This window comes from Mauremys mutica, chromosome 9 (assembly GCF_020497125.1).
Source record: "Mauremys mutica isolate MM-2020 ecotype Southern chromosome 9, ASM2049712v1, whole genome shotgun sequence".
NCBI classification, from domain to species: Eukaryota; Metazoa; Chordata; order Testudines; family Geoemydidae; genus Mauremys; species Mauremys mutica.
Genome location: NC_059080.1, coordinates 64,673,343 through 64,692,416, shown reverse-complemented (window position 1 = coordinate 64,692,416; position 19,074 = coordinate 64,673,343). Strand labels below are relative to the sequence as shown.

Here is a 19,074-nt window from a genome sequence, read left to right as displayed (position 1 = left end):
AAATTAGGCTATCCCATCATACCATCCCCTCCATAAACTTATCAAGCTTAGTCTTGAAGCCAGATATGTCTTTTTCCCCCACTACTCCCCTTGGAAGGCTGTTCCAGAACTTCACTCCTCTAATGGTTAGAAACCTTCATCTAATTTCAAGTCTAAACTTCCTAGTGTCCAGTTTATATCCATTTGTTCTTTTGTCCACATTGGTACTAAGCTTAAATAATTCCTCTCCCTCCCTGATATTTATCCCTCTGATATATTTATAAAGAGCGATTATATCTCCCCTCAGCCTTCTTTTGGTTAGGCTAAACAAGCCAAGCTCTTTCAGTCTCCTTTCATAAGACAGGTTTTCCATTCCACAGATCATCCTAGTAGCCCTTCTCTGAACCTGTTCCAGTTTGAATGTATCCTTCTTAAACATGGGACACCAGAACTGCACACAGTATTCCAGATGAGGTCTCACCAGTGCCTTGTATAACGGTACTAACACCGCCTTATCTTTACAGGAAATACCTCGCCTGATGCATCCTAAAACCGCATTAGCTTTTTTAACGGCCATATCACATTGGTGGCTCATAGTCATCATGTGATCAACCAATACTCCAAGGTCCTTTTTCTCCTCGGTTACTTCCAACGGATGTGTCCCAAATTTATAACCAAAATTCTTGTTATTAATCCCTAAATGCATGACCTTGCACTTTTTACTATTAAATTTCATCCTATTCATAGAATCATAGAATCTCAGGGTTGGAAGGGACCTCAGGAGGTCATCTAGTCCAACCTCCCACTCAAAGCAGGACCAAACCCAACTAAATCATCCCAGCCAGGGCTTTGTCAAGCCTGACCTTAAAAACCTCTAAGGAAGGAGATTCCACCACTTCCCTAGATAACCCATTCCAGTTCTTCACCACCCTACTAGTGAAAAAGTTTTTCCTAATGTCCAACCTAAACCTCCCCCTCTGCAACTTGAGACCATTACTCCTTGTTCTGTCATCTTCTACCACTGAGAACAGTCTAGATCCATCCTCTTTGGAACCCCCTTTCAGGTAGTTGAAAGCAGCTATCAAATCCCCCCTCATTCTTCTCTTCTGCAGACTAAACAATCCCAGTTCCCTCAGCCTCTCCTCATAAGTCATGTGCTCCAGCCCCCTAATCATTTTTGTTGCCCTCCGCTGGACTCTCTCCAATTTATCCACAGCCTTCTTGTAGTGTGGGGCCCAAAACTGGACACAGTACTCCAAATGAGGCCTCGCCAGTGCTGAATAGAGGGGAATGATCACATCCCTCGATCTGCTGGAGATGCCCCTACTTATACAACCCAAAATGCCATTAGCCTTCTGGGCAACAAGGGCTCACTGTTGACTCATATTCAGCTTTTCGTCCACCGTAACCCCTAGGTCCTTTTCTGCAGAACTGCTGCCCAGCCATTCGGTCCCTAGTCTGTAGCAGTACATGGGATTCTTCCGTCCTAAGTGCAGGACTCTGCACTTGTCCTTGTTGAACCTCATCATATTTCTTTTGGCCCAATCCTCTAATTTGTCTAGGTCCCTCTGTATCCTATCCCTACCCTCCAGCGTATCAACCACTCCTCCCAGTTTAGTGTCATCTGCAAACTTGCTAAGGGTGCAGTCCACACCATCCTCCAGATTGTTAATGAAGATATTGAACAAAACCGGCCCCAGCACTGACCCTTGGTGCCTATTACTCCAGTTTACAAGGACATCCAGATCTTCTTGTATGATATCCCGGTCCTTCTCTTTATTAGCAATACCTCCCAGCTTTGTGTCGTCCACAAACTTTATTAGCACATTTCCACTTTTTGTGCCAAGGTCAGTAATACAAAGATTAAATAAGATTGGTCCCAAAACCAATCCCTGAGGAACTCCACTAGTAACCTCCCTCCAGCCTGACAGTTCACCTTTCAGTATGACACCTTTCAGTCTGACTCTGACACCTAGAGGAGAAATACCCTAACCTCTAGTGTTGCATTCGGTATTTAGCTGTATGTGGGGACTGTATCCTAGCCAATATTTTTGTTATCTAATTACCATACTGTAATAATCAACATGCAGCTTTGTGATGGCATTTGTCACATTTAATAACTCTGAAGTTCTTGGCTATTTCCCCCACCCTTATGTTATTTCTAACAGGTTTTCTTTTTTTAAAAAAAATCTCATGTAAAAGTCATTTCCAAGTGGCAGCATCATCAAACCTAAAAATATATATATGGAAGCTGTGCACAAGGACAAACTGTGTTTGTTTTATACGCACTAATTGTGGATAACACACCAGGTTGCATTGCCTAATACACAGATGTTATCTATTGGAAAACATCAAATTCAATTTATCCAGATGGCACAATCTATAATAAACTTTGTAAATTTGTTTTTTTATTGCTCAAGCTACTTAAAAAATATTTTACTTGCACACAGCACAAGTAACACTGTCTTTTTCTAAAGGAATCAGCCTTTGTTTTATGCATTCTTTTTAAACTTAAAGGGCATAGAAGTAATTTGCAAAAACTGTGTATTAAAGAAAAATAGGTTGTTAAACTAAAACAGATTCATACTAAATAATTTATGGGATCATGGAGAAACATTTCTGTCTCTTTATTAATCCTGCACTATGGTCAGAGGCAGCAATAAACATTTAGTAGGGTAATCATGCTAAGTTCTATTTTTTCAGTTAGAGTGAAACTGTGAGAAAGCTCCCAAATGAACAAATACACTTCCTAAATAGCTTACTAAGGCTCCAGTTCAGCAAGGTACTTAAACTGGAGCCTAACTTTAAGTGTCTGATAGCACTGTAGCTCCGCCAATGCTTAAAGTCAGACTCCTGCTTAAGTACCTTGGTGAATCAGGCCCGAAACTGACAGGTTCCTACTCAATCCCCACATAATTGTGTGGAAATTTACTTCAAAAACCATGTTGGATTTGGATGTTCAATATGCAGCATCTCATGGAGTTTTGGCACAGTTTATACAGGGCCCCTGCTAAGTTACTGTTGGACCCACATTCCTGTTCCCTTCTTCAGTATGAGATATTTAATTCTCAACAATGACTTTGTCAGTAGCCTGAAATCACCTGATTTTACTGTAACCCTAGAGAATATAAAATATGACTGGTAATATGACTTTATATGCAAATTCATATGTAATTACCATTTGAAGTGCTCCCTTTTTGTGTGTTTAATATTTGTTTCTGTATTAGAGAAAAACCAGTCAAAGTCATAAAACTAACTATTAGGGAGTAAATCCTGTCTGTTCTTATGCAACCATGTCAGGGATAGCGAGTCAAATAAGGAGACAAAGTCAACATGCAGGCAAGAATATACCTGCTGAAGGGACACAGCTGCAATCCTGTCACATTGCTTTTGAGAGCATTAGTAACTGCTCTCTGCTACAGCAACAGGATGCTCACCATAACTACAGTGTGTGAGGTGGGGGGGGGAAGGGGCTTAGCGCCCCCAAAACAGCATAAAGTATGTTATCATCTATTGCAAGAGCTAGCAGCTTCCAAAAATCACGAAGCACTTTGTTTAACAAGGCAACAGCAGCAGACAACTGCTCACTGAAGCAGGCCTGCCCAGACCAGGGGCAGATCAGGGGGCCTGGGGCAAAGCAATTGCTTTGCCCAGATCAGGGAGCCTGGGGCAAAGCAATTTCAGGGGCCCCTTCCATAAAAGAAGTTGCAATATTATAGAATACTATATTCTCGTGGGGGCCCCTGCGGGGCCCGGGGCAAATAGCCCCACTTGCCCTGCCTCCCCCCACCCCCCAGGCGGCCCTGCACTGAAGCACCTCAACATTCTGCTCAGGGTATCTTTTGTATCAGATTTACCTCAGAGAGCCCACAATGCACTGCTGCCTAGGGTTTCGCAAGATTTAATATGAACCTTTTAAATATTTTTTGCTGTTTCTCTGTTGGGGGAGACAGCGGTATTTCATTGATTAAAAATAGATGTAGATGGTTTCACACTATGCAAATGTCAAGAGATGTCATACCTCCCTTTATTAATGCTGTCTTAGAGGCCGAATTCCCTCCTCTGGTGTCCATAGATCTCGTTGACTTTAGTGGGTGCTACACAAGAGCCACAGAGTTTAAGGCCAGAAAGGACAGCAGATCATTAAGTCTGACCTCCTGCATCTCAGGCCTCCCACAGCATCCACACATTAAGCCCAATAACTGAAATTAAACCATAGTGTTACAGCCCACAGGACATTAGACTATTATGTGCCACAGGCAGAGAATAGGAGGGGCCAACGTACACCAGGGCCTGGCAGGGAAATGATTAAGTGAGAAACATCCAGCTAATCTGGGCAAGTCACTCACACACAGCAGAGGATGGTGAAAAAAAACCCAAGGCCACTTGCGAATCTGACCTGGGGAAAACTCCTTTCCCAACCAGCCAGGCATTTGGGTCAGAGAATGCTCGGTCCCTGTCCAAAGTCTTATCTTCAGCTGTGGCCATTCCTTATGTTTCAGAGGAAGGAGATTAAAACAAACAAAAACAGAATATATTTGGGGTATATGTGTGGCAGTGGGGAGTCTCTTCCTGACTCCTGCAGGTGACCAGCTGAAACCCTGAAGCATGGGCTTTTAGGAACTTAAAATATAAACCAGAAGGGAGCCCCAGGGCTGTTGGGCCTTGCCTCTTAGCATCACAAGCAACCTCGTCATACTCATACATTTGTCCAGCTCTTTCTTAAAACTAATTAAGTTGTTTCCCCTCACAACTCCTATAGGGCGGTTGTTCCAGTAACTCACCCCTTTGATGGTTAGAAACCTTCTTCTAATTTCCAAACTGAATTTGTTCACAACCAGTTTATATCAATTTGTTCTTGTGCCAACACTGACCTTTAGCATATAAAGGATGTCCTAGTGCTTAGGGCACTAACTGGGACTTGAAAGGCCTGGGTACAACTCCCTGCTCTACCACAGATTTTTGGGTGGTCTTAGGCAAAACATTTAATCTCTCTGTGCCTCAGCTCCCGATCTGTCAAATGGGGCTGTTAGCAGTTCCCTATGATTTTATTTTTATACAAATATATTGGGGAGAAGGGAAACAGCAGCCTGATCATTAATCCCCTGTTGTTCAGCCTTAATTGATTTGTTTAATCTAAATGTTATTTTAGTGGGGGTGGATGGATGGGAAGGGGCACTTTACTTTTGAAGAAAACTATAGATTTTTTTTTCAAATTCCCTATATTTTAAAATGAGTCAAGAAGCATAATTTCATCATCTGAGCTGAGATTTTGCTTTTTTTTTTTTTTTTTTTTTTAAAGCTCCTGTTACACCAATCTTTTCTGGAAATTACATTGCATACCTTGATAGTCAAAGTGGGAGTGAATCACTGGCATGTTGAATGGCAAGTATAAATGAACAGAAAGACAAATGACTGCATTTTAATGTCTTGTCCTTCTTCAGCAGTTGAATTCACTGGATGTCCACCAGATAAGTTAAGCAGTGAACACATTTATCAGTTGGGGCCTTAATTAGAAAGGCTTGAGAGAGTCTTGTGCTCTATGTGGCACAAGTGATCATTTCTCTGTAATCACTCAACACTGCAATCACACGGTGCTTCACTGACATCAAGATACGCAGGTTGTTCCTTTCAAAGAATTTATTCCTCAAACCATTACACACGATCAGGTCATTTCTGGGAGAAAACAGTTTTCTAAACAAAATTAACCTGCTTTCCTATGAGCTCTCTCTGAAGTAGGGATTGGCAGTAAGTACTAAATACAGGCATGTAAACCACTCCAGATGCAATTTTGATGCAAAACTCATTTTCTTTTATAACCCTTTCAAGGAAACTGTCATCAGTATCTGTCTGTCTCTCACACCTACTCTTCTCTATGAACATAGGAATTCCAGACACAGGAGACTATCCTTGAGTCCATTTGAATTTTTCCCATTTTACAATATTTCGTATTCCATCTATTCTCTCTTCTGGATTTAAAGATTCTATTCCTTTATACATGTGCTGGGAACAGCTCTCACCTAAGCAATAACATAATATTGTTAGTCATTTTGTCTGTCCGTCTTGCCAAACACTTTCCACTCCTAAGACCTGCTGAAGTGTTTATGATCATGCCTCTCTCTATCAATTTTAGCCTGCAGATATTCTTCCTAGGAAATAAGATAACCCAGAATTAAGATTGTAAATACTTATCAGTTACTCAAAGAGGAAAAAAAAGAGCCCTTTAAAAACATAGTTTACTCAAAAAGCAAACATTAGAAAGACTGGATTTTTTTTCCCAAAGTGTCACCTGAACTAGAAAGCCTAGAAACTCACATGTAACCTTAACTCTACCCCTTGCACCTCCCAACCTTCCACCTTGCATCCTTGCTATACCTTGAGTAACATCATGATAAACTAGGTTTTGATAAGAATTTTAAGTCTAAAGTCTGCCTTGCCAAAGTAGTTTCCTCAGAGTGTTGAGCTGATAATCTCTGCTGCTGTATACATGTATCTGTGATACTGCATGTATGTATGATCCCTGTCATCCCACATTCCTGGCATATAACTTACCTAGTTTGGGTCCTGCCCTTAACAGATTCATATCCCCAGATGTGGTTGCTACATATCTTTTCTAAATCTTACAGAGTAACCCTTCTTCATCTGAAACCATGTGTATTTTGGTGAAATTATCCTGCACGATTACCCAAATGAAGTCAATTTTTGTTGAAGAGACATAAAAACCTATGTTTTTCTGATGCCTGCATAGGGTCTTGAAAAAGGCAAGAATATTTTGCTGCAATGTGAAGACACGTTTATTTTATTTAAGAGCTAAAGTTGTACACAATCGTCTATCAATGTGGTTTTCAACCTTTTTCATTTGCAAAACCCTAAAAAATTTTGAATGGAGGTGTGGACCCCTTTGGAAATTTCAGGCATGGTGTCCACAGACCACATGTTGAAAACTACTGTTCTATGTTAATGACAACCTTTCACAGACCCCTGAGACATAGTCTGCAGACCCTCAGGGGTCTGTAGACTACAGGTTGAAAACCACTGATCAACAAGAGTAAAGTTGCCCAGTTAGATCAATGTCTCAGTTTTAATATCACTGATTGATGAAGATGAGTGCTGCTTGTAGACAGATTTTCTCCTGCTTTTGTGGTATCTCTGTTAGTTGGATTATGATACAGGAGTAAAATTATGGTTGTTTGTGTTACCTTACCTGTGCAATTTCCAGGCTAACAGATTTTATGAGGACAATAATATTCTTTTATTTCTTGTTTACTCCCCCAAGTAACTGATAGATAGTGACAAAACTCTGTCCTTGTCTCCGTGGGTCCTGCATTTCCTGACGGATTTCACTAGCCTCAGAGGCTCACTGTGACCCTCTACTTAACCCTTCTTTCTCTAGAGACAAAGGTCACAGTCTACCGAGCCATTTTCATCATAAGCCAGCGAGGGAGGTGAGGAGAAGCTATCCTTCCATGCACAGTCTCTGTTGTCTCCCAGTCTCTGTGATTAATCAGGGGGGCAAAGGGGCGGGGCCCAGGCCCTCCCTCTACTCCTGGCTCCAGCCCAGGGACACTAATAGTATCAGCTATGGTAGCTAACCTTTTAGGAACAGGACACGTACAATTCCCTGGGCTACTTCCCCACAGCAGCCCCCACTTTCTCAAGCTCCCCTTCACCCTTACATCAGGGCCTCCTTCCTTGTGCCTGATATGGTGTGTACAGCTCAGCCTCTCCAACAGCACAACTTCTCACAGCTCCTGACATGCACGCCCACCTGACTAACTGGGAGGTTTTTAACTAGTTTCAGCCAGCCCCTGATTGGCTCAGGTGTCCCAATCAACATAGCATGCTCCCTGCCATCTGGAAAGCTCTTAATGGGCCCCAGGTGTCTTAACTGACCTGGAGTAGCTGCCATTTACTTATCCTGGTACCAGGGATTTGCTTAACCTGGGGCTAATATATCTATCTCCCACTACTTTTCTATAGCCATCTGGCCTTGCCCCATCACAATATTTATAATCTTAACTCCAAGTTAAAGTTTTTTGGCCTGGGAAATGCTTCAGATTTTTAAAAAATGTTTGGTAAAGTTGCCTGAGACATTTTCAGGCCCAAAATTATTTTCTAAAAGGTTAGTTTATTGATCCGTACATCTGTGCAGTATTGCAATGGTGCTATCAAAGCAAATTTAAGCCAATTAATAAAGCAGAACAGAAAAGTTATGAATTAAAATGGAAAAGTTGTATGGATTGTGGGCATCCGAGAACACATGTTGTAGAAGCTTAGACATGGGTCTTAGGAAAGATGCACTCTGAGGCTGTAGACTGCCTAACTGCACATTGACAGCAGTTCAGACACAAGCCTTAAGAATGACACACCCTGGGGTTGCAGATATCATAAGGTAAAGTGTACATAGCTCTAAAGTGTGGCTTAGTCTGTGGACATCCTGAAGTGCAAAACTTACACAAGCCTTTAGCTGGAGTGCTGGTCACTACAATGCTCAGAAACTATACCAGAGACCACAAATAGAAATAAAAATTTCAGGTCATAGGTGTACTTTTTTTCTTAACTAACTAATAGCTAACTAAATAGTCCTCTTGCCTTCCAAGAATAACAAGACACTTTTCCTGTTGGTGATACCTGCACAGCAAAACAAATTTGGAGCATCTAGTTCAAGCCTATATTGAACTACTGAATAAAGGGGCAAAACACATTTGGAAACTCTTGAGTCAGAATATCTTTTGTAGAAACTATCCATCTCTGAAATACCTTTTGTCCATAGTATCCCAAACTTTCCTTTTTTTTTTAATTTAAACTCTGGCAAAGGACTGCATGACATTTCTTAAGTGGATTTGTTTGGTGCAATGAAATTAGAAAGGGTCATTGGAATAGGAGCTACAGTTTCATGTGGGTGAAATGCTAAGGTCTTCATAATAATCTGTTATTTGTTTATACAGCTCCTGGTATGATAAACATAGATCAGAACCCTAGGTAATACCACAATAGAAATAATAAATCATCCACATCATAAATGAAGGGACGGGAGAAGGATGAGAAGAAGGAAAGAAGATAAAGAGGAGACGAGAGGAAGGAGAGGAAAACTGAAAGTAAGAAAGTAATGAAGAAAGAGAAGGAAGAGAAAAGCAAGAACTACCTCTGATGTCACATCATGATTAATTCCTACGGGTACCAGCCAGTTAGCTATAATGGCCATTGTGCATATGTAAAACCACATATACAGTAGCGACTTGGTCTGTGTGTTTATGGAAAAACTGCTTTATCTGGACAGAAAGAATTAATAAGTAAACTGAAAACCAAGCACATACCACATAATTTTTGCAGTGATTTCTCAGAGTATGTCTCTCGGTCACAGCCCTTTCCAATGTAATTGGTTTGCAGTTCAATAGTGGTCTGGATTGAGGAAACAGGTCCATCACAGGTTTCCAGATGAATGCTGGGAAACAAAGGTATGCTGCCAGAGCCAGGCTTATACTCAATACGCTTGTTCCAGTCTGAAAAATAAAAATAGATACACAGTACAAAATAATTAAAAAAAGAGGACTATGGTGATGAACATTGGAAGAATTTCCTGAATAGCACTGGGTAAGAGCAGACAGAATAGAGAGGAAAGGCACTTGGAGAGCAGTGTTGGAGACATGATGATTAGCCCAAACACTGAGCTCAGGTGCTATGGAGACAATTTTGTGTTTAAGATACTTGTTTTAGCAGAAAATAAATGCACCAGAGTGTGTTGTGGAAATCCAGGAAGAGCTGTTTTATGGCAGGGTTGGCAGCTCAAGAGAAAAGAACTTCAGATTTGTTTGCTTAACACAGAGTTGTGTTTTAGTTGAGTTATGCTGAACCACGTCAGAGGGACTTAACTAGAGACCCGAATCGACAACGAATGAATAGTGTGATGTGCACATTTAAAATAAGCCACATTTTCTAGTATTGACCAGGTAAGCTTGATGGGCTTCGAAGACTGAATTCTTATTGATGTGTAAAATGCCACTGCTTTGCCCCACCAGTTCAATAAGTTCATTGCTGGGAAAGAGGCCATAAAGTTTGAACCCAGGCATCAATGAGTTAATTGCCCTATATTTTTTTAAATGTTATTCTATTTGTAAAAGTATATAGTGCACAGTGAAGTGAAGTAATAACATCACTGGCTAGTGCCAGGCAAGCATTGTATAAGTCTCCTGACAAGAATTGTTAATACATCTCAGTCCTGATCTGCAATGGCATTGCTTATATCATATTCCTTGGAATTAGATTGTCAATCATACCAAATTATGACAGATTATGAAGTTCTGTGATATGAGCAAATGTACACTAAGGACTAGGATATGACCACCAGCCTCATTTGACTCATGATTAAAAGTTTTTCAATTCTAGTCTGCAGATGTGAAAGGCCAGCATACCCATCAACAGCACTACCTCTCTCTCTTTCCAAATGTTGTCTTAGGGTATGTCTACACTATGGGATTACTCCGATTTTACAGAATTCGATTTTTGGAAACAGATTGTATAAAGTCAAGTGCATGCGGCCACACTAAGCACAACTTCTGGAGTGTTGCACTGTGGGTAGCTATCCCATAGCCATCCCATAGTTCCTGCAGTCTCTCCCGTCCATTGGAATTCTGGGTTGAGCTCCCAATGCCTGATGGGGCAAAAAACATTGTTGCAGGTGGTTCTGAGTACATGTCGTCAGTCCCCCCTCTCCCTCCCTCCGTGAAAGCAACGGCAGACAACCGTTTTGCACCTTTTTTCTTGGGTTATCAGTGCAGACGCCATACCACGGCAAGCATGGAGCCCGCTCAGCTCAACGCAGCAGTCATGAACATTGTAAACACCTCGCGCATTATCGTGCAGTTTATGCTGAACCAGAACCTGCAAAACCAGGTGAGGAGGAGGTGGCAGTGCGGCGACAAGAGTGATGAGGACATGGACACAGAATTCTCTCAAACCGCGGACCTCGGCGCTTTGGAGATCATGGTGTTAATGGGGCAGGTTCATGCCGTGGAACGCCGATTCTGGGCCCGGGAAACAAGCACAGACTGGTGGAACCGCATAGTGTTGCAGGTGTGGGACGATTTCCAGTGACTGCGAAACTTTCGTATGCGTAGGGCCACTTTCATGGAACTTTGTGACTTGCTTTCCCCTGCCCTGAACCGCAAGAATACCAAGATGAGAGTAGCCCTCACAGTTCACAAGCGAGTGGCGATAGCCCTCTGGAAGCTTGCAATGCCAGACAGCTACCGGTCAGTTGGGAATCAATTTGGAGTGGGCAAATCTACTGTGGGAGCTGCTATGATGCAAGTAGCCAAAGCAATCACTGAGCTGCTGCTGTGACTCTGGGACATGTGCAGGTCATAGTAGATGGCTTTGCTGCAATAGGATTCCCTAATTGTGGTGGGGCGATAGATGGACCCCATATCCCTATCTTGGCACCGGAGCACCAGGGCACCCAGTACATAAACCGCAAGGGGTACTTTTCAATGGTGCAGCAAACACTGGTGGATCACAAGGGACGTTTCACCAACATCAACGTGGGATGGCCGGGAAGGGTTCATGACGCTCGCGTCTTCAGGAACACTAATCTGTTTAAATGGCTACAGCAAGGGATTTACTTCCCAGACCAGAAAATAACCGTAGGGGAAGTTGAAATGCCTATAGTTATCCTTGGGGACCCAGCCTACCCCTTAATGCCATGGCTCATGAAGCCATACACAGGCAGCCTGGACAGCAGTCAGGAGCTGTTCAACTATAGGCTGAGCAAGTGCAGAACGGTGGTAGAATGTGCATTTGGATGTTTAAAGGGACGCTGGCGCACTTTACTGACTCGCTCAGATCTCAGCCAAACCAATATTCTCATTGTTATTGCTGCTTGCTGTGTGCTCCACAATCTCTGTGAGAGTAAGGGGGGAGACATTTATGGCAGGGTGGGAGGTTGAGGCAAATCGCCTGGCCACTAATTAAGTGCAGCCAGACACCAGGGCGATTAGAAGAGCACACCAGGAAGCGCTGCACATCAGAGAAGCTTTGAAAACCAGTTTCATGACTGGCCAGGCTACAGTTTGAGAGTTCTGTTTGTTTCTCCTTGATGAAAACCTGAACCCTTGATTGACTCATTCCCTGTAAGCCACCCACTCTCCCCCCTTCGATCACAGCTTGCTTTCAGAGGAAATAAAGTCACTATCATTTAAAAACCACGTATTCTTTATTGATTATAAAAATAGGGAGAGAACTGACACGGTAGCCCGGGTCGGGAGGAGGGAAGGAAGGAAAAGGCCACTTAAAAACTTGTTGAATGACAGCCTTTTGCTTGGGCTGTCCACTGGGGTGGAGTGGCAGGGTGCATGGAGCCTCCCCCCCCCCGCGCACATTCTTGGGCATCTGGGTGAGGAGGCTATGGAACATGGGGAGGGGGTAGGGTGGTTATACAGGGGCTGCAGCAGCACTCTGTGATCCTGCTGCCATTCCTGAAGCTTCACCAGACACTGGAGCATGTCCGTTTGATCCTACAGTAGCTCCAGCATTGCATCATGCCTCCTCTGATCTTTCTGCCGCCACCTCTCATCTCGAGCATCCCTCCTGTCCTCACGTTCATCCCTCCTGTCCTCATGTTTGTTGGCCGCTTTCCTGTACTGTGATACTGTGTCCTTCCACGCATTCAAATGAGCTCTTTCACTGTGGGTCGACTGCATGATCTCAGAACATTTCATCTCGCGTGCGTTTTTTTTGCCGCCTTATCTGAGATAGCCGTAGGGACGAAGGAGGGAGGCTTGAAACATTTGCAGCTGCAGGAGGGAAAAAAGGGAGAGAAATATTTTAAAATATACATTTTACAGAACAATGAGTATACTCTTTCACGGTGAACAACATTACACAGCACATGTGATTTTGGTACAAGGTCGCATTTTGCATCTTAATATTGAGTGCCTGCGGCTTTGGTGTTAGAGATCACAGACACAGGGCCGGGCAACAGAATTTGGCTTGTATAAGGCCATTGTAAGCCATTGTCTTTCGGCTTCTGCGACCTTCTTAAAAGCAGCACCCTCCTTTCCCACATACCAAGCAAAGCCCGTTGAGTGCTGCGGTTTTCGTGTTAACATGCAGCAGCAGAAACCAAACTAACCCCCACCCCATCCAATTCTCTGGGATGATCACTTTACCCCTCCCCCGAATGTGTGGTTGGTATCAGGGAAGATCCCTGCTAGCCAAACATGAACAGCTCAGAGCCAATGCTCCCCCCCCCACCGCTTGGCTAACTGCAGGGAAGGATTTCTTTTCAGCCACAGGCAAACAGCCCAGTAGGAACAGCCACCTCTGTCCCCTTAATTAAATCCCCGTATTTCAACCAGGTTACCATGAACGATATTCTCCTGAGGATAACACAGCAAGATAAAGAACAGATGTTGCTTGAATGCCAGCAAACACCGGGACCATACGCTGCCAGGCTTTGTCATGCAATAATACCAGATTACTTGCTACTAGCATGGCGTGGTAAAGTGTCCTACCATGGAGGACGGAATAAGGCTGCCCTGCCCAGAAACCTTCTTCAAAGGCTTTTGGAGTACCTCCAGGAGAGCTTCATGGAGATGTCCCTGGAGGATTTCCGCTCCATCCCCAGACACGTTAACAGACTTTTCCAGTGGCTGTACTGGCTGCGAATGCATCCCAAGTCCTCAGGGCAAATTAATTATTAAAAAACAGTTGCTTTTAAACCATGTTTTATATTTACAAAGGTACACTCACCAGAGGTCCCTTCTATGGCTTCATGGTATGGGATACCGCCTTGGGAGGGTTGGGAGGCTACTTCAGTCAGGCTGAGAAAAAAATCCTGGCTGTTGGGGAGAATGGTGTGCTGTGTGCTCTCTGCAAGCTCGTCCTCCTCCTCCTCATCATCTTCCCCGTCCGCAAAATCTTCAGGCATGGCTGAGAGTACCCCCTCCTCAGAATCCACGGTCAAGGATGGGGTAGTGGTAGCAGCGCCCCCTAGAATTGTATGCAGCTCAGCGTAGAAGCAGCATGTCTGCAGCTCTGCACCAGACTGTCTGTTTGCTTCTTTGGTTTTCTGGTAGGCTTGTCTGAGCTCCTTAACTTTCACGCGACACTGTAGTGAGTCCCTATTGTGTCCTCTCTCCATCACGCCTCTGGAGACTTTTTTAAATGTTTTGGCATTCCGTCTTCTGGAACATAGTTCTGCTAGAATGGAATCCTCTCCCCATACAGCGATCAGATCCAGTACCTCCCGTACGGTCCATGCTGCAGCTCTTTTTCGATTCTCGGACTTCATGGTTACCTGTGCTGATGAGCTCTGCATGGTCACCTGTGCTGATCAGCTCTCCAGGCTTGGCAAACAGGAAATGAAATTCAAAAGTTCCCGGGGCTTTTCCTGTCTACCTGGCCAGTGCATCCGAGTTGAGACTGCTGTCCAGAGTGGTCACAATGGTGCACTGTGGGATAGCGCCCAGAGGCCAATACTGTTGAAATGCGTCCACACTAACCCTAATTCGACCCGGCAATGTCGATTTCAGCACTACTCTCCTCGTCGGGGAGGAGTACAGAAATTGATTTTAAGAGCCCTTTATGTCAAAGTAAATGGCTTCGTTGTGTAGATGGGTGCAGGGTTAATTCGATTTAGTGCTGCTAAATTCAACCTAAATTTGTAGTGTAGACCAGGCCTTAGTTCTGTGAACTACTATTGACAGAAAGCTACAGATGAAGGTGCTCTGCAGGCTTACAGCCAGACCTGGCTAATCCATGCTTTGTTTATCCAGCTGTCTCACAACTGAAGATTTGAGCAGTTACCAATCTTACAGCACATGCTGTATGTACCACTGACCTTTTCACCTGGAATGTTTAGTTTCTAAATGTGAATAAATATGGTGTTTTCAAACTGTTTTAGGGATTAGTGAGTTCTGATTTACTGATCCCACCAAAACAATGCTGTATTAAAATCAAGAATAATGAGTGTGTTTTAGCTATATTTCCAATTTACATTTTAGCCAAGTACATTTTTTTAGGGACATAATTTATTACAAAACAAAGCAAAGATGCCACATTAATGTTGATATTAAATAGTTAACTCTTTTAAAATCAAGGGCCTGCTTAATCTGTGTCTGCCTAAGCTGCACATCTGGGTATTTGGAAGATTTTTTAGACAGAGCAATCTTGTAATGTGCATAGCTCCAGCTTCTCTGAAGTATTTTTAGCCACAATAAAAGTGGGTCTTTGCTAGTAGAATAAACTCATTAAGTCTGAACATTCAAGCAAACCTGATTAAAGGGAACGTACCATCCAAGGAAGTTCTCTTGATCGGGTGGTGGAGACAAAAGTGTCCAATTCAGTAATTAAATAGACTTCCACTTGCTTTACAGTGAATCTTCACTCTGCTCATGCTGAGGTTTTACTCTACTGTAAATAGGTTGTACCAAGACAAGGCTTTGGCATCAGGTCTCACTGCAATTGTTTCCAGAGGGTGAGTAAAGAAGAACTGAGCCTAGAACTGCTCTCCACTATGTACTTTCCAGAGAGCCTCTTGCTACTGCTGATTTGAGATGCCCAATTTGAGACACCTTAAAAGGGACTGATTTTCTGAGCATTCACCCGCTGAAATGCTAACCCTTTTAAGGTGTCTCAAATTGGGCACCCAAAAATCACTGGCCACTTTCGAAAATTTGGTTTAGTCTATCCAATTTTCTTTCAAATACTTGTTTTCTTGCCAGAGAAAGAGATTAATCATTTAATGCTTTGTTATTAACTGCCTGAAGCTATGACTGTGGGAAAATGAAGGTTTCACATGATGTTCCACACCTACAGTAACACAAGCTTTTAGGGTGTGTTGGTCACTATTCAAAATTATTAGAAGGCAATCATGACTTACTCACTATAGCTATTCTATAGGATATTTAAAATAACTACATTTGCCTGCAACTCCCCTCGCTAACAGATAACTAATTCCCTAGAATGCCTTAAGACACTGTCAATTGTATATCAGTATATCAACAGATTTGTGTTCTCTACTCTTTCCAAAATACTTCAGGTTTACACTCTCACACTGCTTAGAAAATAATGTAATTTACTTCCTAACATTTCACTTCAAAAATATGAACATTTGCTGTTATGTATGTGCCATGAGGACAGATGAATTATGGATCCTTCTATTTTCACTTTCTCTAGTTATTTACAGACTATTCCCACACCCACAAATCATCAAACAGTGTGAGTTTCAAACTATTTAAAACATTTCAGACTAGTTCTGCACTTCTCTGATTTTGGCCACTTTTTGGTTTCTTAGCTATCTTAGATTAATTGGCACTCATGCAAAATATTCATTACTGGATGTGTGAAATGTGACTGAACCATTAAGGCTGACACATCTGTCTGCAAATCCACAATCTTTAAACATGTGTGAGGTGTTGCTTATAAAATAGGCCATTAAAAATGTCAATACTCTTATTGTAGAATAATGGAGGGCTTCTTTTCTTTTCTTCTGTTTTGTTTTGTTTTTAATTGTCACCTCACTGTCCCTTGGAATTTAAAGAAGTGCAGCTTCATTTATTCCTGTTACTTTTCCACTTGGCAAGCTAGATCACTTATGACTAGAATTATACAAACCCTCATAGTTTTAGCTATTCATATTTATCCAAGCTCCACTGTAAAATCTCAGCTAGAATTCAATCACTGCTTTTTCATGCTGTCTATCTAGCATTTGCATCACAGTATGTATTGCTGCTAGTATTTTCATCAACATGTGTGACACTGGGGCCAGAATCTCAGTCCTGCCTAAGTCCCAACTGCACTGCCTCTGCTGACACAAAAGGGATTTAATGCCGACTTATTAAGGTCAGCATAGCATTCTCCCTCAGGGTAGGTGGTATTCTGGGGCAAGAAAGGGGCAGCAATGGAGTGCAATGTAATCCTGAGTACCCAGTCTCTAAGGTGACGGCTATGTTAAAAATAGATCAGGTTGTTTACATAGTCCTCATTCCTATGGTATTTCTATACCCCAGAGGTGTTAACACTCTTACCCTACCCCCCAGTAAGAGGCAACTTGAAAGGTACATAGAAGTTGTGAAAGTGTGAGAGAATGAGTGAAGTATCTGTGTGAAGAGGTGACTGGAAGAAAGCTAAGTTGGAGAGGTGAGTATTGCATTTCATTCTGAATGGGGCAAGATGCATACTTGTTCTGATCTCTTGCAGAAGAAAGCTTCATTGACTAGGTCCAGGTCCTGTAAAAATCCCATCCCTTGTCCTCAATAGGCCTGGTTGGCAGGGTCACAGTTCCATGGAATAGTTACTGCAGGAGGTCATGGGGAAAGAGGGGATCACTTACATAACTTGAACCCAGGGAAGCTTTTGAATTGCAGGACAGAGATTTTAAATTGGGATAGACAAAATGCAACTAATTTCTAAGGCTGAATAAACAATTAAGATATCTGAACCCATCTGAAATGGATGGCTTGGTATCCAATAAGCTAAATCCAAATCTCCTGGGTTCTCTTTTGGTAAACTCTAATCCGTGACAATATATTTGCAAGGTAACTCAGAGCACCACGCACTCGGCAAACCCATGCCAGCCACGGAAAAGAGTCTAGGTGAGACTAAGTCTGCCCAGTTCCAGAGAAGGAAGACACTGTCTGCACCTCCTCATTCAGCTGGCCCTATTCTGCCATTCGTGCTATAAAGCACTGGCAGGTAGTCCTGGACAGGCCTCACACCTAAACATCACCATGGCATATATTTGGCTGTGAGGTTCCATGGACTATGCAACTAAAATCTGAGCCTAGATCCAAACTCTTGAGTACCTCAAACTAACCCAGTGCGATCCTGTTCAGATCCAATTTCAATAACTAGCCAGTCTTTAAAAATAAATAATAATGATCCCCATGCACAAGGATGGAATGATTTTTCCTTTTAAGTGATGGGTAATGTAAATGTTTAAAATAAAATATGGGGCGCATACCTTGACCTTTATAGGAGTATTATCTAGTTTGTCTTTCCCTTTGGTATATACTGTAATACAATATATTTCTAATTTCTATTTACTCTATCTGCTAAAAAAGGCAAATTCTGCCTCCACCTTTGTGGTTAGAGAGGGAGCCCTGGCACACTAACCAGTACAGTTCCTCCTGTGCTGGGGAAGACACACAGAACTCAGCTCCCACTGAAATTGCTTCTGTGCCTATGTGGAAAAGGCGGTGGGAGCTATGTGCAAGGGTGGGGTGGGGTAGAGCTACCTGGTGAATTTCTCCAATCTCCCCTGTGGAAGGGCTGTCCCTGCAGGCAAGCAGGGCCTATTGCAGCCTCAAGGGTTGGAGCTGCATTTGGCCGAGTAGAAGGGGTTTTTTGATTCTCTCTGTGCATCACCCCAGCACCCTTCTGAGTAACTGGCCCCAAACTGATTTGTTTGACAAGTATCATCTGTATTTAAATATTTTACTTTGTATGCACTGAAAACCAATAGCATGTTAGAACAAATAAAAAAAGCCAGTACACCCAGACAGAGTTACAAACCGAACAACTGTGAACAGCTCAACATCCTCACTAAGTGCCCTAGAAATCTCATGATTGATGTGCTGCATGATACTTAGATGAAAAGAAGCCCAAGGGCAGAGGTGAAAGTAAGCTGGTATGGTACGGTACTGCATACCGGCAAGAGCTGGTATGCCATGCCAGACTGGACTGGCTTCTCCAGCGGTGATTTAAAGAGCCCAGGGCTCCAACGGCTGTGGAGAGCCCCGGGCCCTTTAAATCCCCACTGGAGCTCTGGCAGCCGGGCTCTGGCGGGGTTTTAAAGGGCCCAGGGCTCTCCACAGCTGCCGGAGCCCTGGGCCCTTTAATTCACCCCTGAGCCCTGGGGTTCCCAGCCGCCTCTGCAGCTGGTAGCTCTGGGGTGATTTAAAGGCCCTGGGGCTCCCAGCCACAGCCAGAGCTCCAGGGCCTTTAAATCTTGAAAGGCCCCACCTCTTCCGGTTGAGGCCACGCCCCCTCAGGACTCCGGCGTACCGATAAGTCCTTTACGTTACTTTCACCTCTGCCCAAGGGCTAAATGAATGACATCTCTGGATACTTACCATATGGAATTTGGGACGTACA

At 43.1% G+C, this 19,074-nt stretch overlaps 1 protein-coding gene across 5 annotated transcripts in view; it reads right to left on the bottom strand.

The window, feature by feature from the left end:
• CLSTN2 (calsyntenin 2) overlaps positions 1-19,074 on the bottom strand; it is a 713,200-nt gene that overhangs the window by 97,376 nt on the left and 596,750 nt on the right. For all 5 annotated transcript variants that reach the window (XM_045031410.1, XM_045031411.1, XM_045031412.1 and 2 more), the window contains one exon: positions 9,297-9,482. In XM_045031410.1, the coding sequence (XP_044887345.1) occupies positions 9,297-9,482 (186 nt within the window). The remainder of the gene's footprint in view (positions 1-9,296; positions 9,483-19,074) is intronic.